A 25,606-nucleotide genomic window follows, 5' to 3' on the forward strand; every position below is an offset into this window, starting at 1 on the left:
CTGAAATGTTGAAGGTCCTGTATTTCAGGTGAGACCTGAAACCAAACCCTTTCTTATCTGTAGCAGGTCCGAGGAAGAAGAGTAGGAAGTTGTTTCGGAGAGAGTTATTTCGAGTGTCCGGTTAATATTTATCCCTCAGTCAACATTACAATAAAGCAGATTATCAGTTGTCATGGTCTCTTTAATGCTTTTGAGATCTTGCTGTGGACAAGTTGACTGCCACATTTCCTATATTTCAAAAGTAATGAACTGGCTAAGAAGTACTTTGGGACAGAACAGGATGAGAAAGGCACTATATAAATGTGTCTTTCTTTTTCCTTTGGCCAGTCCTTGCCATAGTTTCACCACTTTCTGTGTGACGTAGCTATGTTTGAATTGGTTTTCCACAATCCCTTCTCTTGCCAGTGTCCCCAGGTTTAGAGACACTGTGGAACAGAAACAGAAATCAGTCACCAGACTTGGAAACGTTAGCTGTGCTTTCCCTCGACAGATGCAACCAGACCAGCTGAGTTTCTCCAGCAATTTCTGTCTTTGTTTCAGATCTCCAGCTGTTCTTTGTTTTATTTTAGAGACATTGTGAGTTGTGTCTGTTTGGGCACTTCTAAATCCGCACTCCTTAGAGTTTGAAACAGAATTTTAAACAAATGTTAAGTGAAGCCCCATCAGCCCTCACATCATTTAAAAAATGATCTGGTCATTAATCACACTGCAGTTTGAGGAAGCTTTTCCTATATTACAACAGGGACTCTTCCAAAAATACTTAATTAGCAGTAACATTCTTTTTTAGACATCCTGAGTTCGTGAAAAGGTCCTTCCTGAACCTTCTCCTAACCTGTGCAAAAATGTCCCCAGTTTTCCGTCTATCTTTCCTGAGTTAAGGTGAGTTAGACACGTCACAAAGGAAAAGACAGCCTCAATTGTTACTTCCTCATTTAGTTAGATTGAATTTACGCTCAGACTGACTCTGCTCGAGGCCAATTCAATTTTTCCCATCCCTTAATGAAGACACTTTGATTTCTCCAGGTTGTTACCGTGGCAATCTGGGCACTCCATCCAGATAAATGAAGCTGTTCATTGGCAGTCGGTTTAACAGTGAAATATTTGTACAGTGTTCAGATGTCCATAAACCTTTTGTACGTTGGTGCGTGATAGCGTCTGAGGTGCTATTTGTTTTCTTTGTTAATGGAGAAACGAAGATGCAGAGTCAAAGGTCAGAACCATTTTGGGATTGAAAGAATGGGCAGAGATGAGATCAAATCATAGGCCAACAGTGAGAAGGCCTGACGTTTGGGTTTTAAATTTCTGTTGTTTGTAAATGTACAGAAAGCCTTGCTTTTTTTAATTGGACCACCAGGCCCCTTAATCCACAGCTGACGGAGGGCCTTTGGAGATGCTGTTGAATTGCAGGAACTGCAGCAGCCAGTATGTGCACAGGAATTTCCCATTGTGTCAATGACTGTCTGTGTGATGTTGATTGAGGAGTATTGGCCAGGGCACTGAGGATAACCCCTCCGCCTATCTTTCAAATAAGGCCATGGAGTCTTTTGTTACCACCCAGGGAGGCAGCTGCGGTCCCGTTGCAAGGCAGCACTATTTATGCTTTCTGCCATGTTCTGTGTAAAGCTGGTTTCTTGGTGCTTCAGTGTGTTTCACATGTGGCTCAGAAACGAGAATCCCAGCTGACACTGTACCAGAACACACAGGCAGAATGGGGATTCCCATCATGTTCCAAGAGACCTTGCAAAAGATTGCAATAGTCAGAGATCTGAAGATCAGCTTTAATTTCAACATACTGAAGACATAAAGTGAATAGTGCAATGGACATGCAGTTTAGCAGCAGGATTCCAGCCTCTGGATACTGGAAGCTGTTCTGTCTTAGTGTCACAGCTCTGCAGCCTGGTATTCTCAGCCACTCTATCCCTCTCTCCTTAGAACTGGGACTCTGGAACCAGGGGACAAACTCTTAGCCATTGATAACATCCGACTTGAGAACTGCTCGATGGAGGACGCTGTGCAAATCCTGCAGCAGTGTGACGAACTAGTCAAGCTGAAGATTCGAAAGGATGAGGACAACTCAGGTACTGAGCATGCACAGAGAACGCTCTCTTTCAACCGTGACCAGGTTCCGCATCTCTGACAGGGTTGTTCTTACAAAAACAGATCCACGGGAGGGATGAGCTTATCTTGATGAGCTAAAGGTGTACAGCAGCGGTAACAAAATACTTAATTCATTTCCAATCAATTCCTCCACGGCATGGTATTAGATACAGAGTCAAGCTCCCTCTACACTGTCCACTCCAGGACAGGAAGAACATGAGGTTAGATACAGAGTAGAGCTCCTTCTACACTGTCCACATCAAATAGTCCCAGGACAGGGACAGTATGGGGTTACTTACAGAATAAAGCTCGCTCTATCCTTTTAAACTGAATGTAAAGTGCTTTGGTCCTTATCAAACATATCCAGACCAAGTACAGCACAGGGTTAGATACAGAGTAAAGCTCCTTCTACACTCTCCCCATCAAATACTCCCAGGACAGGTACAGCACAGGGTTAGATACAGAGTAAAGCTCCTGTACTCTTTGAAAGGAAACTAAAGCTTTCTCTATTCTTTTAAATGAAATTAAAGCATCATCGACTCTGTCACCATTGAATACTCTGTTAGAGTGAGATACAGAATAAAGCTTCTTCTGCACTGTTCCATCTGAACTCTCTAAGGGCAGGTACAGCACGGGTTACATGTTGAGGAAAGCTCTCTCTGGTGACCAGCAGATATGACTCAAAGTGCAGAGACAAACCTCCTGTTCTGACAAAAGGTCACTTGACTCAATGCTGCCTGACCTGCTGAGTTTCTCCAGCACTACCTGTTCCCATTTCTTATTAGATTAGTGTTGCGGGCTTTAAATGAGTGCAAGTAGTGAACTAACAGGAACTCCTAACCAAAATTCATATTGGTTCTGTTTAATTAACCTGTATGGCTTGAACTGGTTACCCAGAACACTGTGAGTTCCAGTGAACATAGAGTTTTACAGCGCAGTACAGGCCGTTCAGCCCTCGATGTCGCACTGACCACGCCAGAAGCCCATCTAACCTACACTAGTTCATTTTCATCCATATGTCTATCCAAAGACCATTTAAATGCCAGGTTCTGTTTCTTGTGTTTGGCGCTCCAATGGTCTTTCCTTTGTCCAGTAACCACTCTGCTTTTCTGTCTCGTTACGTTTTAAATCCTCTGCCTGCATCAGATGAACAGGAAAGTACCGGGGCCATAATATACACTGTGGAACTGAAGAGGTACGGTGGGCCATTGGGAATCACCATTTCTGGGACTGAGGAGCCTTTCGACCCCATCGTGATCAGTGCCCTCACCAAGAAAGGCCTGGCCGAAAGGTAAAAACCCACTGTAAGACTCCGCAAGTGGGAGTGGGTAACAGATGATTGCGATCTGAGTTAGTTCCTGCACAGGCTGGAAGCAGAGTACATTTCGGGGTTCACGGCAAAATAGGCTTGTGGATTCCCTGCCAATGGAGCGGCCATTAAACAGCCCCAACCCGAATAAAGTGGCAAGCTTTGTTTCTGAAGGGCCCAGCTAAAGTTTTCCTGTCAGCGACCTGCTTTTCATAGAAGTCTGGAAGTAGGCCATTTGGCCCATTGAGCCCACACTGACCCTCCGAAGAGCATCCCACCTAGACCCACCCCATCCCTGTAACCCTGCATTTTCCACGGCTAACCCATGCAGCCTGCTCATCTCTGGATACGCTGGGGCAATTTAGCCTGGCCAATCCACTGTGCATCTTTGGACTGAGAGAGGAAACGGGAGCACCAGAGGAAACCCACGCAGACACGGGGTGAATGTGCAAACTCCACACAGTCAGTCACCTGAGGCTGGAATCAAACCCAGGCCCCTGGCGCTGTGAGGCAGCAGTGCTACCCACTGAGCCACCGTGCCCGGGAGCTGCAGGGAGTTGGACTCCTGAGAGAACAATGGGTCGGTGAACGAGGAGTTGAAATCCATACTTTGAGCCTCACTTTTCTCTTGCTGTCTTCACAGTGCAGGTGTCAGACTGAGTGGCGAGACCACGCCAATTAGCAGAGATCCCACTGATTCTAGGGACTCAATTTTGAGGGCAATCAGAACAGTGGGCTCATGACTGCACCAATTAAAACCTGTCCATGAAGGCCGACTGGGATTTTCCAGTTAGCTTCCTGGTTAGAAAGCCTAGTGACCCTCACTACCTGATGGAGCCTTGCAGTATTGCCCATGGAGCCTGATGTTTTATTGAGAAGGAAAGCCCCTCCCCAGTTAGTAGTCTGCACATGCATCTGAAACTTGTGCATTTGAAAATGGATCATCCGACATTGGACTAAGGAGGCAGTTGTCATTGCAATGATTTATTGGTTTGCAGGAGTTGGGATTCAGAGACAGACTTTGGCCTAATTGTCCCTTCTGGTTTCAGGACTGGAGCCATTCACATAGGGGACAGGATATTAGCCATCAATGCAGTAAGCCTGAAAGGTAAACCGCTGAGTGAAGCCATCCACCTGCTCCAAATGGCGGGGGAGACAGTCACCTTGAAAATCAAGAAGCAAGCAGACTGTGAGTATTGACTGCGGGGCGTAGAATTACAGGGTGAAAAGGACAAGGGGGCTAAAGTTCAAAGGCAGATTGTGCAAACTTGGCTCCACCGTACAAAGTAGGTGTCGCAGTAGGCCATTCGGTCCATCAACTCTGCTCCACTATTCAATGAAATCATGACTGGTCTGCTAACCCTCAAATCCATTTTTGTACCTTGTTCCCATAATCTGTACTCATTCCCTTACTGATTAAAAACCTATCTGCCTTAGCCTTGAATACACAAACACCCAGCTTCAGCAGACTTCCTGCAGTGAAGAGTTCCATGGATTTGTTACCCTCCGAGAGAAAACAGTTCCCCTTTGTCTCAGTCTTAATTCTCCCTTACTCTGAGATGATACCCTCTGGTCTGAGGTTCTCCCACAAGGGGAAACAGCCACTCAGCGTCTAATCTGTCAAGCCCCTCAGGATCTTTGTCTGTTTTAGTTAGGTCACCTCTCATTCATCTAAATTCTATTAACATGCTCAATCTCTGCTCATAAGGCAGGTCTTTCATTCTTTGTGTCATCCAAGTGAACCTTTTCCAGACTGTCTCCAGCATGAGTGTATCTTTCCTTTGGGAGCGAAACTGTTCCCGACATTCCACCTGTGGTATGACCAGTCCCCTTATATAGTTTTAGTTAGATCTCCTTATCCATCCGCTCTGAAATAAAGGCCAACATTATACTTGCCTTCCCTACTGCCTACTGAGCTTGTACACGAGCTTATTGTTCAGAGAGTGGTCTGATCGAGGTATCTAAAATATTCAAAGGATGTGATGGGGTGGGTATAGGAAATCAAAAATATGGGGATATGATCTTAAATTTGGAGCCAGGCCACTGAGCAGGGAAGTCAGGAAACAGTCTTCTACAGGAAAGTGTGTAGAAATTTGGAACACCTCTCACTGGAAAAAAGATGCTGAGGCAGGGCGAGAATTGGATCTCTTGAGACTGAGACTGACAGATTTCTCTTGGATGTAGGGATTGAGGGATATGGAACTTTGGTATTCCAAAATAATCAAGAATGTTATAAAAATGTAAAACCCTGTTCAAGAAAACAAATTCACCTCAATGAAATGGGTCACCCCTGACATTTAAACAGTGACCCCTCATTCTGGATACTCCCACAAGAGGATACATCCTCTACACACCTATGTTGTCAAAACCCCTCAGGATCTTACATGTTTCAATCAAGTTAATTCTTACTCTTTGAAATTCCAGCAGCTACAGACCTAGCCTGTCCAACACACACAAGACAGTTCCAGCAGGTACAGATCTAGTCTGTCCACCACACATTAGGCAGTTCCAGCAGGTACAGACCTAGCCTGTCCAACACACACAAGACAGTTCCAGCAGGTACAGACCTAGCCAGTCCAACACACATTAGGCAGTTCCAGCAGGTACAGACCTAGCCTGTCCAACACACACAAGACAGTTCCAGCAGGTACAGACCTAGCCAGTCCAACACACATTAGGCAGTTCCAGCAGGTACAGACCTAGCCTGTCCAACACACACAAGACAGTTCCAGCAGGTACAGACCTAGCCTGTCCAACACACATAAGACAATTCCCATTATATTATTCAGTGAATCTTCTCTGAACGTATTTACATCCTTCCTTAAATCAGGTATCTAAGCTGTAGGCAGTACTACAAATGCAATCTCAGCGATGCTCTTTATATCTTTTCTATTCAATTCTCCTCACAATAAACAATAACATTCTATGAGTTTTCCTAATTACATGTGTGATAATACTAACATTTTGTGAATCATGCATCAGGACACCCAGATCTCTCTACATCTCAGAAGTTTGTAATCTCTCACCATTTAGACAGTAGGCTTCTTTTCACTCTTCATGCCAAAATGAACAATTTCACATTTTTCCCACATTATAGTCCATTTGCCATATCTTTGCCAGCTCCCTAAGCCTATCACTATCCCTTTCTAGCCTCTTTGTCTTCTTCAAAACTTAGTTTCCTCGCTGCATATTTGTGTTGGCAGCCACTTTGGCAACTAATACTGTGTCATTCCTATGAATTGGTAAAAGTTGAGATCCTAGCACTGATCCTGATGGCAAGCCACTTGTCACACTATGCCAACCTGAAATTGACCTATTTATCCCTCCTCTCTGATTCCTGTTAACCAGTCAATTTTCTATCCCTGCCAATATGCTACCTTCTTCTTCGTGAGCTTTTATTTTCCATTATAACCTCTGATAAGGCACCTTATCAAATGCCTTCTAGCAATCTAAGTACAGTACCTCTACTGTTTCCCCTTTATTAACATGTTACTTCCTTAAATAATTTCAATAGAATGGTCAAACCTAAATCTCCTTTCCACAGAGCCTTGTTAATTCTGCCTGTTTACCTTGAACTTTTCAAAGTATTCTGCAATGACTAGTAAAGGCTTTTGACATGTTCCCTTTTGCTAACTGGCACATACGTTCTGATTTCAATCTCTCTCTGTTTTTGAATAAAGGAGTGATGTTTGCAATCTTACAATTTAATGGCACTGTCCCCAAATCAAGGGGACCCTGGAAAATTAAAACCAGTGCATCAGCTATCTCACTAGCCACTTCCTATAAGAGCGAGGATACAGTCCATCAGGAGCTAGGCAATTGTCTTCCCACAACCCCACCATGTTACTCAGGACCACTTCTCTGGTGATTGAGAGTTTGCTGATTTCCTTCCTCCTTCCATTTCCTGACTTACTATTACTTCTGGGATGTTATTTATATTGTCTAGAGAGAGAAAACCAATGCAAAATATCTGTTCAAAACTCAACTGCTATTTCTTTATTTTCCATTATTAATTCAGCAGTCCCACTTTCTATAAGAGCAATGTTTATTATAAGAGCAAAATTTATTGAAACTCTTACCACCTGTTTTTATGTTTCTGGCTAGCCTTCTCTCATGATCTAATGTTTCCCTCTTTATTAATTTTTGGTCATTCTTTGCATCTTTTATAAGACAATGGATTTAGTGGTACTGGACTGTTGAATCAAAGACCCAAGTAATGGATTTGGATTTCATCACAGCAGATGGTGGAATTTGAATTCAACAAAAGATCTGGAACTACGGGTCTAAGGGTGATCATGAATCTATTGTCAATTGTCAGAGAAACCCGTTTGATTCACTAATGTCCTTCAAGGAAGGAATCGGTCACCCTTCCCTGGTCTGACGTACATGTGACTCCACAGCAATGTGGTTGACTCTTAACAATTAGGGATGGACAATGATGCTGTCTTAGCCAGCGACGCCCTTGTCCCATGAATGAATGAAAAAAAAATAAAACCATAGAATCCGTACAGTCTGGAAGCAGGCCCTTCAACCCAACAAATCCACACCGACCCTCTGAAGAGTAACCCAACCAGACCCATTCCCCTACCCTATTATCCTACATTTACCCTGACTAATGCACCTAACCTACATATCCATGAACACTACTGGCAATTTAGCATGGCCAATCCATCGAACCTGCTCATCATTGGACTGTGGGAGGAAACCGGAGCACCCAGAGGAAACCCAAACAGACACAGGGAGAATGTGCAAACTCCACACCGACAGTCGCCCGAGGCTGGAATCGAACCTTGGTCCTTGGTGCTGTGGGGCAGCAGTGCTAACCACTGTGCCACCGTGCCACCTGTCGTATGACCTGCCACCTGTCTTTGCTCAATTATATGCTTTCTCTTTGAATTTGATCCCATCTCTTGACATTTCTGGTTAACTGCAAAGAGAGGGTCTATTGACTTTAACTCTGTTTCTCTCTGCACAGATCATGCCAAACCTGCTGAGTTTCTCCAGCACTTTCTTTTTATACCTCAATAACCTAGGGTGATTCTATCCCTTTCTAGATCTCTCCTTCGTACACAGCATTCTGACTGGGAAAGATAATGCTGTTCCTTCTGGGGCTACTCTGGATCTCTCCTCCTTACAACACCTTCTTGACATTGAGACAGAAGACTTCAGGAGACAACCCACTGCTGTCTTCTCAAGAGTACCTAGGGATGAATGATAAATGCCAGCAACACTCTTATCCTGAGAATGAACAACACAATAGCTTTTTGTCTTGGTTAACATTGGAACCTCTCTTCCAGGTTCTTTTTCGAAGAAGCCCAGTGCTGTATGTGAACTGAGTGACCCTGAAGATGAGCTCCCTGACTCTCAGAAGACCAACAAACTCTCCAAAGTCCACTCAAACACCATTCCAAGTATGGACAGTGCCATGGAATCATGGGATGGCTCAGGGCTGGAAGGGGCCTTTGGAAGCCACGGTGAGCTTATAGCGTGACTCAAATATGCCTGTTTCAACATTAGGTTCGTATTCATGAGCTTGGTCGTTTTGTTACTTTGGTGCATAGGAGAGGTGGGGTATGGATTTAAAACCATTGCTAATGTGAGGTCTCCATCTCAGCCACCTTGTAAAGGCAACTTCAGTAGAACCTAGATATCTCCCTGTGGAATTGGAGGAAAGGGATGGAGAGATGCACCATTTTTGTTTCAGTCAGTTTCTACCAGGAGCCATTCAAAGTGGCCTCTTTATTGGTCAGGGAAACCGAGGAATGGGAGAAGATCAATTCTTTTCCAAGCTGGAAAACTTCTCACTACTGGGTAGGGACAGAGTTTGACTTGTGTGATGGTTGGCTGCTGGATAAAGAATGCATTTTGACCTGGGTGATGATTGGCTACTGGTATTGGATGCACAGTTTGACCTTGATGGTGATTGGCTGCGGGTGTTGGGGTAGGGGACGCAGTTTGACGTGGATGGAAAAAAATCGGAAATTGTTGGAACACCGCAGTTGAAAAATGTGGTGCTGGAACAATACAGCAGGCCAGGCAGCATCCGAGGAGCAGGAGAATCAACGTTTTGGGCATAAGCCCTTCTTCAGGAATGAGGCTGGTGTGCCAGGCGGGCTGAGATAAAAGGTAGGGGGGGGGGGGGGATTTGGGGGAGGGGCACTGGGAATACTGATCCTTGTAGAGCGAGGGAGGAGACCTTCTTCAAGGTAGGCATCCTTGCAAGAGGATTCTGGCAGCATAGGTCGAGAGACGTCAGTGTTAACATTTTGGGGTCCAGTGACCCTTCATCAGAACATGGTCACTGGACCCGAAACTGATTTCTCTCCACTGACGATGCCAGACCTGCAGAGTGTTTCCAGCATTTTCTGATTTCCTGCATCTGCAGTTCTTATGGCTTGTTTTTAACCTGGATGATGATTGGCTGTTGGTGATAGGGGTCCCAGTTTGACCTGGATAGTGATTGGCTACCAGACGGAGGACACAGTTTGATTTTGATCGTAACAAAAGCAGAGGTTGCTGGAAAAACTCGGCCAACCTGGCAGCATCAGTGGAGAGAAATCAGAGTTAACGTTTTGGGTGGAGCGACCCTTCCCCAGAACTGATGGTAGCTTGGAAATTGTGGTTGTATATGCAGGGGGATAGTTTGGGGGGAAGGGGTAAAGTGTAAACAATAGGTGGGATTAGAGCTCAAAGAGAGAAAAGGCATGGTGGCTCAGTGGTTAGCACTGCTGCCTCAGGGTCCCAGGTTCAATTCCAGCCCCGGGCGACTGTCTGTGTGGAGTTTGCACATTCCCCGCCCCCCCCCCAACCAATGTGTCTGTGTGGGTTTCCTCAGTATGCTCCAGTTTCCTCCCACAGTCCAAAGATGTGCAGGATAGGTGAACCAGCCATGCTAAAATTGCCCATAGTGTTAGGTGCATTAGTCAGCAGGAAATGGGTCTGGGTGGGTTACTCCTCAAAGAGTCAGTGTGGACATATTGGGCCGAAGGGCCTGTTTCCAAACTGTAGGGAATCTAATCTAATCTAAGAACAGTTGGACAGACAAATGAGTGGATAATGATCTGGCTAGGAGGGTGAATAGCTGTTAATGGAGACTGTTAGTGGCTAACAACGCGTTATGCGTAATAGCAGATACAAGGCTTGGTGTGTGGGGAAGGGGGTAAACTCGATATTGAGTAGAAGGCTGCAGGCTTCCCAAGCAGAAAGCGAGGTGCTGTTCTTCCAGCTTGTGCTGGGTTTCACTGGAGCACTGCAGCGAGCCTGAGACCAGGGAACATGGTGGGCTGTTAAAGTGGCAGACAACTGGAGGCTCAGGGTCTTTTTTTTGCGGGCAGAACATAGATGTTCTGTTGAGTGGTCCACATTGTGGAGGAGTGAATGCAGAAGACTGGATTGCGTCGGAAAATCGGCGTTTCAACTGAAAGGTGTGTTTGGGCCCTTGGATACTGACATTGATTTCGAGGGTAACTGGTTTCACTTTTTCAATTCTCCTTGTAATCATTGGCCAATTGAATTGATGCTGTGGCCACCCATGTACGTTTTGAGGACCATTGCCAGGGGCGTTTCAGAGCCATTGCCTGGCCTGAGGCTGCACGAACTGCCTGAACCACACTGCAGGTATTTGCTGCCACCCTGTGGTTGTACTGTTCCTCTTCCTTTAATCAGGGAAACCACAAAGAGCTGCTGCCCATCAGAGGATCGGAGTTTGCATTTTTGTGTGAATGGGGAAAAAGACAGGCTTGCATTTTCATAGCATCCTAAATAACTTCTTCATATTCCAAAGGGCTCACAGCCAAGGTTGCACTTTTGAAGTGTAGACCTAGCTGTTCTGTCAGAAATACAACAGCCAATTTGCAGGCAATTCCCATTAAACAACATTGTAATAATGTTCAACTAACTAGTTCCGAGTGATATAGATCGAGGGGTAAATATTGCCCGGGATAAATCAAATCCAGGCTCAATGCCCTTGTGTATTTTTTTTTCTTCAACTGTCCAAGACATTTCTTGAAGCGTGTGGCCCCTGTAATTTTGTTTTTTGCATTGGCCGTGTGGTAATTTAAAGGGGGCGACCTGTGTGTGATTTGCAGTACAGTTTAGAGAGAAAATCTCAGTTAGGGAGAACGCAGGATTGAAAGTGAAGCACTGCAGGATGCTGAAATAAAGACAGCAAGTTCCAGAGAAACCCGACAGATCTGGCAGCATCTGTGGAGAGAGAGAGAGAGAGAGAAAAACACTGTGGGTCTACCTACAGCGCATGGACAGCAGCGGTTCATGTATCAGCTGTTCAAGGGACAGACCATACATACTGACTGAGCAACACCTATGTCCCATGCGTGAATAACTTGAAGAAATATCATATCTGACTTGAAATGTGAACTCAGCTTCTCTCTCCACAGTTACTATCAGATCTGTTGGGTGTTTCCAACCTCCCCTGTCTTTTTAGAACTCATCTGCCACTTCACAGAATCCCTACAGTGTGGAAACAAGCAATTTGGCCCAATGAATCCACACCGACGCTCCGAAGAGTAACCCACCCAGACCCATTTCCCTGCGTTTACCCCTGACTAACACACCTAGCCTACACATCCCTGAACACTATGGGCAATTTGGCATGGCCAATACATTTAACCTGCACATTGTGAAAGGAAACCGGAGCACCCCGGGGGAAACCCACACAGACACGGGGAGAATGTGCCGACTCCACACAGACATTCGCCCGAGGCAGGAATTGAACCCAGATTCCTGGCGCTGTGAGGCAGCAGTGCTAACCACTGAGCCACCGTGCCACCCTACTTCATTGAAATCGTGTTGTGGGATCTTTTACAGTGATCTGAGAGACCAGGTCAATTTGGATTGGGGTTCTGGACCTTCTGATTTGGAACTGAGGGTGTTAACAACTGAGTCACAGCCAACACCAAGGAGTTTGCAAGTGTTACACATAGACTCAGTTCAAGCACGTCAAGGACGTGAGACTCATCCTGGGGGAGAGAGGAATTCCCTGTGACAGACAGATTGAACCAGGACCAAGCTGAATTGAATTGAATTGAATTGGCTTTATTGTCGCAAGTACTCAGTGGGAAGTTTACACGTTGCCACATTACTGTACCTAGGTACAGGTTCTAAAGAAAAATTCTTAGGGGAGAAAGAAATTTATTAAGTTAAAGAAATAAAAAGTCCAGGCTTGCAGATCATAGGAATAAATTAGATAAAGGACAGTTCGGAATAGCAGTCTTTCCAACCCACTCCATGCTGGCACCTAGCATCCAGTAACTGACAAAGAGACCTCTACCATCTCACTGATACCTGCGCTAACGTAGGAGTTGTCCAGTTTAGATACCATCTCTTCTCCGCTGAACCCACACTGTCCCCGCAACCTGGAGACCCCAGTTCACCAATAACCAGAAGTCCCCGCTCCGGGCCTAGTGTGAGCGCAACCAAGAGCCCCTGGCTTCGCTGGTGCTTCAGTGACACTAGGGGTCCCTGCTCCGGGCAGAACACACTACAGCCGCTGCCATACCAGTGCCAGGAATCCCCACCCTGGGCCCACTGCAACCAGGAGTCCCTCGCTCTGCTGCCGAGTCAGGAGGACCCCGCTTTGGGCGTACTCAGGGAATATTCCCCCTCTTGGGGGCAGTCTGCTCAAGCTGTTGAGAAAGTTTTAGACTAATATGGCAGGGAACAGGAACCAGCACCTTGCCACAATAAAGTGAAACCAGGCGCACAAAGGATTGGGAGAGACCGTCGAAGCATTAGGCTTAGGCTAAGAGGGAACGGGAAATGGTGTCGATGAAGATTACCGTGCAAGTAGATAAATGCACAAAAATGCAGAAAATAGGGTTGGTAAGCTGCAGTCACAAATGCTCACATGAGATAATGGCAACACGTGAATCAAGACCTGGATTAAAATAACTCCGGGTTTGGTACTACATATTTTGGGATGAAAGGGAAGCAGGAAAGCTAGGTGAGAAAGGTGGAGGGATGGGAGAATTGACTAAGGGGATTATTACAGTTTTAGAGAGGGAGGCTATCAAAGAGAGATCAAAAGCAGAATGGGTTTGCTTTGCAGTTGGAAATGATTGAGCTATTCTGAGATTACACGCTTGGATGTATTCTATAGGCAAATGGCTATTGGGAAAGATAGCTTTGAAAGGAAATTCCAGAAGCATGCAAAATCTATTGATTAGTTATAAACGGAGATTTTAATTATTGTATTCTAAACTAGAATAGAAGTACTGTGAAGGGCTGAGCGGGGGTGGTTTCCATATCGTACATCTCCGGTCCAACAAGGAAGGAGGCATTGCTGGACCTGGCTCTAAGGAAATTCAAGTCTCAGCAGTGAAACGTTTAGGGAACAGTGGTCATAATATCATCATCATGATATATTCAGATCTTCCAATGAGGCACTTGTCATCAGATTGTTGCTTACCCAAATCCAACCCTCTTCTGCTGGGGCCATCCCAAAAATCCAGAGCCCTGCGATACTCTGAGAATCCTTTAGATCAAAGTAGAGTTGGGGGGAGACAAGATACTCCTCTTTTTATGGCACTAACTGATATATTGACAAGTTTAAATGTCCAGCTGGAAGATCAGAGGATGGAGTTAGTAAACAGGTAGGTGGTTTGGGATGGGAGTGAGTGAGTGGTTAGTCAGGTTGTCAGGGTAGTTGGTTGGACAACCAGATGGTGAGGTATATTTAGCATCATGCTGGGAAAGTAATTGATAGGTGGGGCCTACTTGGGTGGGCAGGACTGCCATGGTGGTAGTCGTGGGGGCAGAACTGGGTGATTGTGGTAGTCAGGGGTAGGAGGTGTCAAATGGTTGGGGGAGTAGTTGTGTTACTGGGGGTCAGTCAAATGCCGGGGGTAGGCAGATGGATGGGTGCATTCACCCAACAGTTAGACTAGGTTTTAATCTGTGCAACATTTCTGATATATGTTTCTGAGGACTGTCAGAAGTTCAATCGCCGAGAATGTTCCAGACTGAAAGATTTCTACATGTGGCAGGTAGCGCTGCTGCCTCACAGCGCCAGGGTCCCAGGTTTGATCCACCCTTGAGGAGAAAGTGAGGTCTGCAGATGACTGTCTGTGTGGAGTTTGCACATCCTCCCCGTGTCTGCGTGGGTTTCCTCCAGGTCCTCTGGTTTCTTCCCACAAATCCAAAGATGTGCAGGTTAGGTGGATTGGCCATGCTGAATTACCCATAGTGTCCAGGGATGTACAGGCTAGGTAGCTTAGCCATGGGAAATGCAGGGTTACAGGAATAGGGTGGGGAAGTGGGTCTGAGTGGGTGCTCTTCAGAGGGTTGGTGCGGCCTCAATGGACCAAATGTCCCCTAACTGCACTGCAGAGAGTCTGTGATTCTACATTTCAGAACTAATCAGAGATGCAGGGTTAGTGCAGGAAAATGGTGTGTTGGCTTTCATTAATATAGGGATTGAGTTTAAGAGCTGTGAGGTTTTGCTGCAGCTCTATAAAACCCTGGTTAGACGACACGTGGAATATTGTGTCCAGTGCTGGTCGCCTCATTATAGGAAGGATGTGGATGCTTCAGAGAGGGTGTGGAGGAGATTTACCAGGATGCTGCCTGGATTAGAGGGCTGGTCTTATGAAGAGAGGTTGAGTGAGTGAGGTCTTTTCACACTGGAAAGGAGAAGGAAGAAAGGTGACTTGATTGCGTTGTAGAAGGTAATGAGAGGCATAGGTAGAGTAGATACCCAGAGATTTTTCCCCAGGGCAGAAATGGCTGTCACGAGGGGGGTCATAATTTTAAGGTGATGGGAGGAAGGTTTGGGGGAGATGTCAGAGATAGGTTCTTTACTCAGAAAGTGGTGGGTGTGTGGAATTGCCAGCGATAGTGGTAGAGTCAGAGACATTAGGGGCATTTAAGCGACTGCTGGACAAGCACACGGATGACAGTAAATTGAGGGATGTGTAGGTTAGGTTGATCTTAGATTAAGGTAAATGCTTGGCCTAACATCGTGGGCTGAGGGGCCTGTACTGTGCTGTACTGTTCTATGTAAAATGGTGTAGGTCTAGGAGATTAGCCAGGATTTCACCCCACGGTGGAGTGGTTAAGAAAGGCTGAATGGCCTACTTTTCCTATTTCTTATTTTCTTTAGACAGAATATGGCAGGAGGCAGGGGAATCACCCATTGGAGGTTTGCGCTTCCTGGGTAGTTCCACACACTGGGGCCTTCCATGGTGTCCTGATGTGAATCTGAGTCGTACGCCCGTTCTCCAATGCTTCTTACTGGAAAATGTCATCCACAACGTTTAGATTAACACTCGGGGAAAAGAATTTGAAGTCCAGTGAGATGAGAAAGGAACTAGCCCCGATAAACAGGAATCAGATGGTCTGGAAAAACTGTAATGGAACGACGGACTGCCTTTACGATGGTTCAAATGGTTCCAGTCCACCCGAGACTGTTACCCGCTGGGCGAAAGATCAGACAAACAAAGCTGGGGTTTGAACCCAAGCTGTACATGGATCGAGACAGGAGTAGCTTATTCAAACCCCACCCCCTTGCTCCACAATTCAATATGATTGTGACTGACCATTGATTGCAATTGAAAATGTGTTGCTGGTTAAAGCACAGCAGGTTAGGCAGCATCCAAGGAACAGGAAATTCGACGTTTCGGGCATAAGCCCTTCATCCTGATGAAGGGCTCTGGCCCGAAACGTCGAATTTCCTGTTCCTTGGATGCTGCCTAACCTGCTGTGCTTTAACCAGCAACACATTTTCAGCTGTGATCTCCAGCATCTGCAGACCTCATTTTTTACCCATTGATTGCAATGCCCTCCCCCATATCCCTTGATCCCTCGAGCTACGAGGGCTATACCTACCTCCGTCTTGAAAAAGCACTCAGTAAGGAGCTGCACCCCAGGCTGGTAATCAAAGCTGAAGCCCAAGGAATAAAGAGGGACAGTGGCTCTGAGGCTGGTTGGGAGGCAGGAAACAGAGAGTAGCATTAAACAGTTGTTGTTGGGATTGAGGAGAGTGTGTATAGCACAGAGCTTCCCATAGGTTGGCCCTGGAGTGACAGAGGAGTCAGGACGCTGTCTCCCAGTAACTGGAGCGTAGTTTAGTCTCATGGACAAAGTCTCACCTCTGTGAGTTTTTAAAACACACAGATTTGCTCTCTCTGTCCCAAGCTGTAGGCTACACCATCAGCAATTGTAAAACATTTTTTAAAAAGCACTTTGGGACTTTTTTTACTGTGCTATACAGGTCGTTCTCATATCACGTGCGTTTAAATGTGATTTAGTTGTAACTTGTGGATTTTTAAAAAATAAAGCCAACGCCCGTTTGCTGTGACGCGATTCCATCCCCAGCACCAGCTGAACAGCAATTCCCAGCCTCAGGATCCTCTGTCTGCAAAAACGCAAGTTCAGTGTGAACAGCGAAAACAGCAATGCAGTCAGCTGTGCAAGCCTTGAAACTTAAAACTTGAAACGTGTGGTCTACATTTAGAAGGAACTTTATTTCAAACCTGGGGGCGGGGGTGGGGGGATCTTGTCAGCATCACATGGTCAGTCAGCTCGCGTACTTTCTGGTGAAGAGCTTCATGGAACGCTCAGTGCTGTAGTCAGTGATTGGAGACCCCCCCCACCCCCAACACACACACACATTGTGTAATGTTTCCATTACTATAACCTGGGCTCCTGTCTGTGTTTACCCTGACAGCTTCCTACCATCACCAAACGGCAGGGATTGTGCCACGTCCTCATGAGTGTCAGGACACAAGTCGGAACAATAGCCCGGCACCGCGTGCCAACCGTCGGAAGAGCTACCCCTGTACAGATGGTGGTTTCAGCGAGGATGACTGGGACAAGACAGCTCGGTGAGAGATGGAAATCCTCTCCCTCCGTGTTTACCTTCATCCCTTTCCCCTTTCCCCCACTGCCGAACCCCCATCAAAGGCCACTTCAGTTCAGTGGGTTTGAGCTGATGCCTATTCCAGGTCCTGTCCTCCTCTCTCCAGGAGGCAGTGAGCTCTCACCAAGGGCACTGGTCATCCCTTGTACAATCCTTCACGCAACAGCCTGGAAAAGCAAGAAGGGTACATGGACTGAGAAGCCCATTCCTCCATGTTTGGCGTCGCAGTGTTGACCTGAGGTACCCACACTAGCTGCTGGATCCCCTGAAATTGGGCTGTTGGCAGATTTCACCTCGCCCACCTCCAATCCCATTTTGGACAACTCCCCCATGCCACCTCAGCAAGCTTCAGTCTCAACGCCAGAGTAGACATAGCTTCTTTTTTCCCTGGGCAAATTTGTAACCAGAGGATTGGAGGAGAGTAAATGTGAACCTTTGCCCTCAGAAATTTTAAAACTCAGTGAGGTTTTGTTCTCTGTGACTGTGTCCAGCAGGTCTTCTGTTTTTGAGAAACATTGTACCACCTTTTCACTTGAACATGCAACTGAAGAAATTACTTATACACATGTGCATACACAGGTATATATGCACACAGATACATACATACACCCAAAGACAGACACGCACACAGACACACATGTACATAGACACATACAGGCACACACCTGCACATAAATGCACAAAGACACATACACGCGCACACACACATGCACACACAGATATACATGCACATACACATACATACACCCAAAGACAGACATGCACACAGACACAGATATGCATGTACATAGATACATACAGGCACACACCTGCACATAAATGCACAAGATCACATACACGCGCACACACACATGCACACACAGATATACATGCACAGACACATATATACACCCAAAGACAGACACGCACACACCTGCACATAGGTGCACGCGCACACACACACACACACACACACACTCTTTTTACATTAATAACCATCTCACAATCTGCACATCCTCACGTTCCTATGGAGTCCCTGGGCCTGCCTCATTGGACCATTCTGTTCGTTTTGCACTGAAGGGGCTGTGTGTCCCCTGAACCTTGCATTTCTCCATGAATTGGGAGAAGCTTTTTCACAGCTTGTATCAGGTCATTCTTGTATAGGTTCTAGTTACGTTCCCAGCTGCCATTTATCTGATGGCTTTCACTTTCCTATCAGTGCTGATTCAAGCTGATTGACCTAGTCTGGCTAGACTCCACTGACAAGTACAGTCCAGCTTGCTAGTTATCTGGTACAAAATACTGAAGGCATTGCAGCAAAGTTCCTGAGGACCTATGCTTCAGAACTGGCCATTCCCCAAGCCAAGCTGCGCTCGTACAGCTACTGAAATTAGCCCAGCTTTGTCCCGTGTATAAAAAGCTGAAAAAATCTAACCAAACAAGTTTCTGCCTCATCTGCTTACTCTCAATTATCAGTAAAGTGATGGAAGGTGTCATCAGCAGTGTTATCATCAGCATCTGCTCAGTGACCCACTAGTTTGGGTTCTGCCAGGGCCACTCAGCTCCTGACCTCATTACAGCCTTGGTTCAAACATGGACAAAAAAGCTGAATTCCAGAGAGGTGGTGAGAGTGACAGCTCTTGACATTAAGATTTCATTCAACCAAGTTTGGTGTTAGAAATAAATGGATTCAGGAGAGAGTTCCTGCTGATCGGAGTCATACCTGGCACTTAGGAAGATAGTTGTGGCTGATAGAGGTCAGTCATCTCAGTTCCAGGACATCTCTGCAGGAGTTCCTCAGAGTCATGTCCTCGGCTCAACCATCTTCAGCTGCTTCATCAATGACTTTCCCTCCATCATAAGGTCAGAAGGATGTTCACCAATGATTACACAAGGTTCAGCACCTTATTTTTCTTTTATTCATTCACGGGATGAGGGCATTTCTGGTCAGGCCAACATTTATTACCCATCCCTAATTACCCAGAGGACAATTAAGAGTCAGCCACTTTGCAGTGGGTCTGGAGTCACGTGTAGGCCAGACTGGGTAAGGATGGCAGTTTCCTTCCATAAAGGACGTAAGTGAACCAGATGAGTTTTTCCAACAATCAACAAGTCATGGTCACTATGAGACCCTCAATTCCAGATATTTATTGAATCAGATTCCACCATTTGCCGTGGCAGGATTCAAACCCAGGCCTCCTGAACCTTATCTGGGTCTTAGATTTAACAGTCCAGTGATACTTCCAATAGGGTCTTCCCTACCCTCCTCTATTCTGATCCTGAGGCAGCTCATATTTAAATACATCAAGACCTGGACAATATCCGGGCTTGGGCTGACATTTGGCCTCTATCACCTGGAAGGACAAGGGAAGCAGAATCATGGAACGTAACCACTTGCAAACCATACACCATCCTGACATGGATTAATAATTGTCATTCCTGCTGGGTTGCTGGGTCAAAATCCTGCAATTCCTTCCCTCTTACAGCAACTTGATGCCTCTGTACCAGGTAGATGAGAGTTGTTCAAGATGGTGGCTCACCGTCACCTACTGGACACCAATTAAGAATGAGTAAGAAATGCTTGTGTAGCCAGTGGCACTCACATCCCAGAAACAAACATCTATTTAGAAACTAAAGAAACTGAAGTTATAATTTGTTTCTGTGGACCTAGGTGCTTAAAATATAGGATGGATGTATGTAAAGGAAAGGAACAAGCTAAATGTCCCTTGCCCTTCGTGAAAAGGATTCTATCTAGTACAAGGCCACAGTCAATAGGCAGTGCCATGTCAGGTCATTTGGCCAGTATGCCTGCAGTATCAGAGATAACAAAATGTTCACTGATGTGCAAACAGCTGTAATAGTTCACAAACTTGAAGCTTTCCTAAGAATGCAGGATTAAAGTAAAGAAATGTGCATGGTGTTACTCAGACAAGCTTTCCTCATATTAATTACTTGTGGTGTTTAAGAGATGATAGGCAGACCAGGGTTCGAGACTTGCCTGTTCAACATCAATGAACCGTTCAGCCTCTAGTACAACATGACTTCGGCTCTTCATGCACATTTCCATTAAAACATCTTCATCTGTTCCTTTGCGTCCCAGAAATGTACTCCCCTCCCATTTACTCTGGCATCGTTCCACTTAAAGCTTTCCATCTCGAGTAACTTGCAGTTGTCATGGGGCTAGTTTTTGATCAGTGATGTCAGCCAAGCAGGCCGGCTTGTCCTGGGTGGTATCAAGGTTCTTGAGTGTTTATTGGAACTGCACCTTTCCAGGCAAGTGGGGAGTATTTCACCACACTCCTGACTTCTGCCATGTAGATGGTGGACAGGTTTTGCTGGGTCAGGAGGTGAGGTACTCACTGCTGTATTCTTACTCTCTAACCTGCTCTTGTAGCCACTTGGTTTATTTGCTGAGTCCACTTGAGTTTCTGGTCAATGGTAACCCCCAGAATGTTGATCGTGAGGGATTCAGTGATGGTAACACCATTGACTATCAAGGGGAGAATGGTAGATCATTTTTTATTGGAGATGATCATTGCCTGGCATTTGTGTGGCATGAATGTTACTTGCCACTTGTCAGCCTAAGTCTGGATATTGTCCAGATGTTTTTGCGTTTGGGCATGGACTGCTTCAGTATCTAAGAAGTCACGAATGGTGCTGAACATTGTTTAATCATTGGCGAACGTACACACTTTTGACCTTATGATAGGTCATTGATGAAGCAGTTGAGGACAGTTGGGCTTAGGCCATGATCCTGATGAACTCCTGAAGAGATATCCTGTGCCTGAGATGACTGACCTCCAACAACCACAACCATCTTCCTATGTGCCAGGTATAACTCCAACCAGCAGGGACTCTCTTCTGATTTCCATTAATTTCTAATGTCACATGTGGTCCAGTGCAACCTTGATGACCCCTCACCTCTGGAATTCAGCTCTTTTGTCCATGTTTGAACCAAAGCTGTACTGAGGTCAGGAGCTGAGTGGCCCTGTAGAACCCAAACTGGGAGTCTCTGAGCAGGTTATTGCTGAGCGGGTGCTGTTTGAAAGCACTGTTGATGACACCTTCCATCACTTTACTGATGCTCAAGAGTAGACCGATGGGGTGGTAATTGGCTGGGTTGGATTTGTGCTGCTTTTTATGTACAGGACATACCTGAGCAATTTTCCACATTGTTTGGGAAGATGCGAGTGCTGTAACTGTTCTGGAACAGCTTGGCCGGGGAGCAGCAAGCTCTGAAGTGTAGGTCTTCAGTACTATCGCTGGAATGTCGTCAGGGCCCATAGCCTTTGCAGTATCCACTTCCACCAACTATTTCCTAATATCACGTGGAATGAATTGAATTGGCTGAAGACTGATATCAGTCTTGCTGGGGACCACTGGTGGAGACCGAGTTGGGTTATCCACTTGGCACTTCTGGCTGAAGGTTGGTGTGAATGAACAAAGAACAATACACCACAGGAGCAGGCCCTTCAGCCCTCCAAGCCTGCACCGACACATTTTGCCCTTCCATACTAAAACTGTCTTCACTTACAGGATCCATATCTTTTACACTGATGTGCTAGGCTCTTCCATCTTTGAGGATGGAGATATTTATGGAGCTTGTGATGGAGTTATTTAATAGCCAACCACCATTCACGACTGGATGTGGCAGGAATGCAAAGCTTAGATCTGATCTGCTAGTTGTGCAATGGCTTAACTTTCCCTTTCCAGTCACCGGGAATATCATTCCTGCACTTACCCTGTCTCGTCATCTTAGAATTTTATTGGTTTATAGGAGATGCCGTTTAATCTCCGGTCACTAACTGTTCCAGTCTGTCTTCATACATTAGTTCAGCTGTCCCAGGAATCAGTCTGATAAAGTTTTGGTGTACTCCTTCCATTTCCAGGATTTTCTTTTCAGATAAGGAGGCCCAAACTGCGCACACACACCAGGCATGATCTCAGCAAGCCCTGTGCATTTGCAGCAAGACCTCCCTGCTCCTATGTACAAATTCTCTCACTATGAAGGCCAACATACCATTTATCATCTTCACTGCCAGCTGCACCCGCGTGTCTACCTTCAGCGACTGGTGCACAAGAGCATCCAGGCCTTGCAGCACTTCCCCCCCCACACCCCCGCCCCCCCATTCCGAATTTATCACCGTTTCAGATAATAATCTGCCTTCCTGTTTTTGTTCCTAAAGTGGATAACTTTGCACTTGTCTAAATTATCCTGCATCTGCCATGGATTTTCCCACTCAATCACCTTGTCCCAATCACACTGAAGTATCTCTGCATCCTGCTCAGAGCTCAACCTCCCACCCAACTTGGTGTCACCGGTAAACCTAGACTCAAAGGGTCATGCGGTGTAGAAACAGGCCCTTGGGTCCATCATGTCTCTGACAATCAATAAGCACCAAACTACACCAACTCCATTTTCCTGCACTTGGTCTGTAGCCTACTGTGCCCTGGCATATTAAGAGCTCACCCAGATACTGTTTAGATTAGATTAGACTTACAGTGTGGAAACAGGCCCTTCGGCCCAACAAGTCCACACCGACCCGCCGAAGCGCTACCCACCCATACCCCTACATTTACCCCTTACCTAACACTACGGGCAATTTAGCATGGCCAATTCACCTGACCCGCACATCTTTGGACTGTGGGAGGAAACCGGAGCACCCGGAGGAAACCCACGCAGACACGGGGAGAACATGCAAACTCCACACAGTCTGTCGCCTGAGTCGGGAATTGAACCCGGGTCTCAGGCGCTGTGAGGCAGCAGTGCTAACCACTGTGCCACCATGCCGCCCACAAATGTTTAATGTTGCAAAAGTACCTACCTCCTCTGCCCTCTCAGGGAACACATTCCACATTCCTAGCAGCCTCTGTGCGAAAAAAAAATCTTTCTCAGATTTCCTCAAAACCACTTACTTCTCACTTTAACCTTATGGCCTCTTGTTTTTAGACATGTCTGCCATGGGGAAAAGATTACCAAGATCTACTCTGTCTATGTCTCTCATAACTTTGTATACTTCAAACAGACCCACCCCCGGCCTACTCTGCTCAAAGGAAAACCAACCCAGCCTGTCCAGTCTCTCTTATAATGGAGACTTTCCATCCCAGGCAACACCCTGGTGAATCTCCTCTGCACCCTCCCCAATGCAGTCATGTCCTTCCAACAGTGTAGCGACCAGAACTGCACACAACATTCCAAGTGTGGCCTAACCAATGCTCGGTGTAGTTGTAACAAGACTTCCCTGCTGTCATAATCTACACCCCGGCTAATGGAAGCAAGCATCCAGTATGCCTTCTTCGCCACCCTGTCTACCTGTGCTGCAGACCTGTGCACCAAGGTCCCTTTATTCTTCAGTACTCCCTGGGGATCTACCATTCATTACGGAAGTCCTTCCCTTATTAGACCTCCCTTATCACCTCACTTATCAGGATTCAGTTCCACCTGACATTGTTTATCAGTTGATCAGTATCCGAGTGTCGCCTGAGACCATCCTCCTCACTATCAACACCCACCTATGTGTGTCACCTATAAACTTACTAGTCATAACTTTGACATTCACATCCAAGTTATTAATGTACAGAACAAACAGCAAAGGTCCCAGCACCAATCCCTGTGATACATTGCTGGTCACAGGCTTCCAGTCCCAAAACAAACCCTCGACCATCACGCTTTGCTTCCTGTTCACAAGCCTGGTTTGGATCCAGTTCACCAACTTGTCTTGAACCACTCGGTTCTTACCATTCTCAAAAAGCATTGTAATAAATTAGTCAGACAGGAACTCCCTCTGACAAATCCATGCTGACTATCCATGACCAATTCCTGCTTTTCCCCAAGTGTTGATTAATCCTTCCTCTCAGAACTTTTCCAATAATTGCCCTACCACTGACATCAGACTAACTGGTTTGTAATGACCTGGCCTATCCCTGCTGCCTTTCTTGACAAAGGAACCACATTAGCTATTCTCCGGTCACCAGTGGTCAGTGAAGTAGTAAATATCTCTGACAGGGCCCCAGCAATCTCTTCCCTTACCTCCCTGGGATACAGGCCCTCTAATACCTCCTTCTCATTAATTTTAATACATTCTAGAACCTCACCATCCCATCTGAAATCCATGGCCGCAAAAATCTTTCTCTTCTGGGAATAAAGATGAAAAATATTCATTCAAGGCCTCACCCACAGTTTGTCCCTTTGGTCACTAATAGGCCCCGCTCTTTCCCTGGTTATCCTTTTGCTCTTAGTGTTCTTTGTAAAATGTTTTTGGAGTTTTTCTCAATCCTAATGCCATATTGTAGACCTCTCTGTCTTCCTAATTTCTTTATAAAGCGCCCTCCTACACCATCTACACTTCTGAAGGACCTCCCCGGTTTATGCATTGTATCTAATATCTGTTTCCTCCTTTTCCCTTATAAAATTCTCGATATCCCGAGACACACAGAGTTCCCTAGACTTGTTTGCTTTGCCCTTCATTCTTAGAGGAACACACTTGCCCTGACACCTCACTGTACTACTTTTAAAGCACTCCTACCTTCCCAAAGTGGACTTACATTCAAGCAGCTGCTCCTACTCTGTGTTTGCCAGATCCCCTATAATGATATTGAAGTTGACCTTCCCCCAATTTAGACACTTACATCAGCATGATCCATGTCCCTTTCCATTATAACTTTGAAACTTTGAGTTATAGTCACCAATCCCAAAACGCTTGCCCACTGAAGCTTAAACCACTTGGCCGGCTTCATTCCCTGGAATGAGGTCTGGTACTCCTCTATCTTCACTAGGACGATCAGTACTGGCACAAAAAAGCTCTCCTGGATCCACATAAAAAAATCCCACCCTGTCTAATCCTTTAAAGTTAAGACGATCCTAGTTAATGAACGATAAAGTTGAAATCCCCGACTGCGATAACCCCAGTCCTCTCACACCTCTGTGTGATTGGCCTCCACCTCCCTCCAGCCATTGAGAGGTTCTGTAAGTCTAATCCCTGCCACGAGATCGCCATTTTTTAAATTTATGATCTCTACCCGGATGGCCTCATTTGAAAAGCCTTCAGTGACATTCTCCCTCATTCCTGCAGTGACGGCTGTTTTTTTATAATCAATGATGCAACACCCCACCTTCTCTTACGTCCCCCTATCACATTCGGAACTCCTATAACCTGGAATGTTGCCACCCCCACCCCAACCCCTCCCCTGTCCTGTTCTTCCTTCAATGATTGCTTGGAGGTATTATATTCACTTCACTCATCTAAGCCACGTATTTATATTGTGTTGTGTTGGGGCCTTCTGACAATGTGTGCTGGCTGTTTATTGACACAATGGTTACACACCTCACATGACTTCTCCATCCT

General features: G+C 46.0%; 1 protein-coding gene across 1 annotated transcript in view; it reads left to right on the top strand.

Annotated features, from left to right (window-relative positions):
- Window positions 1–25,606, top strand: part of grip2b (glutamate receptor interacting protein 2b) — a gene marked incomplete at its 5' end in the record, with an annotated part of 257,289 nt that overhangs the window by 210,041 nt on the left and 21,642 nt on the right. Inside the window, 5 exons of the mRNA XM_060835042.1 lie at window positions 1,933–2,078; window positions 3,244–3,388; window positions 4,456–4,595; window positions 8,704–8,880; window positions 17,091–17,247. Of these exons, the coding sequence (XP_060691025.1) occupies window positions 1,933–2,078; window positions 3,244–3,388; window positions 4,456–4,595; window positions 8,704–8,880; window positions 17,091–17,247 (765 nt within the window). The remainder of the gene's footprint in view (window positions 1–1,932; window positions 2,079–3,243; window positions 3,389–4,455; window positions 4,596–8,703; window positions 8,881–17,090; window positions 17,248–25,606) is intronic.

The sequence above is a fragment of the Hemiscyllium ocellatum genome, chromosome 14 (genome assembly GCF_020745735.1).
Source record: "Hemiscyllium ocellatum isolate sHemOce1 chromosome 14, sHemOce1.pat.X.cur, whole genome shotgun sequence".
In the NCBI taxonomy this organism is placed as follows: Eukaryota; Metazoa; Chordata; class Chondrichthyes; order Orectolobiformes; family Hemiscylliidae; genus Hemiscyllium; species Hemiscyllium ocellatum.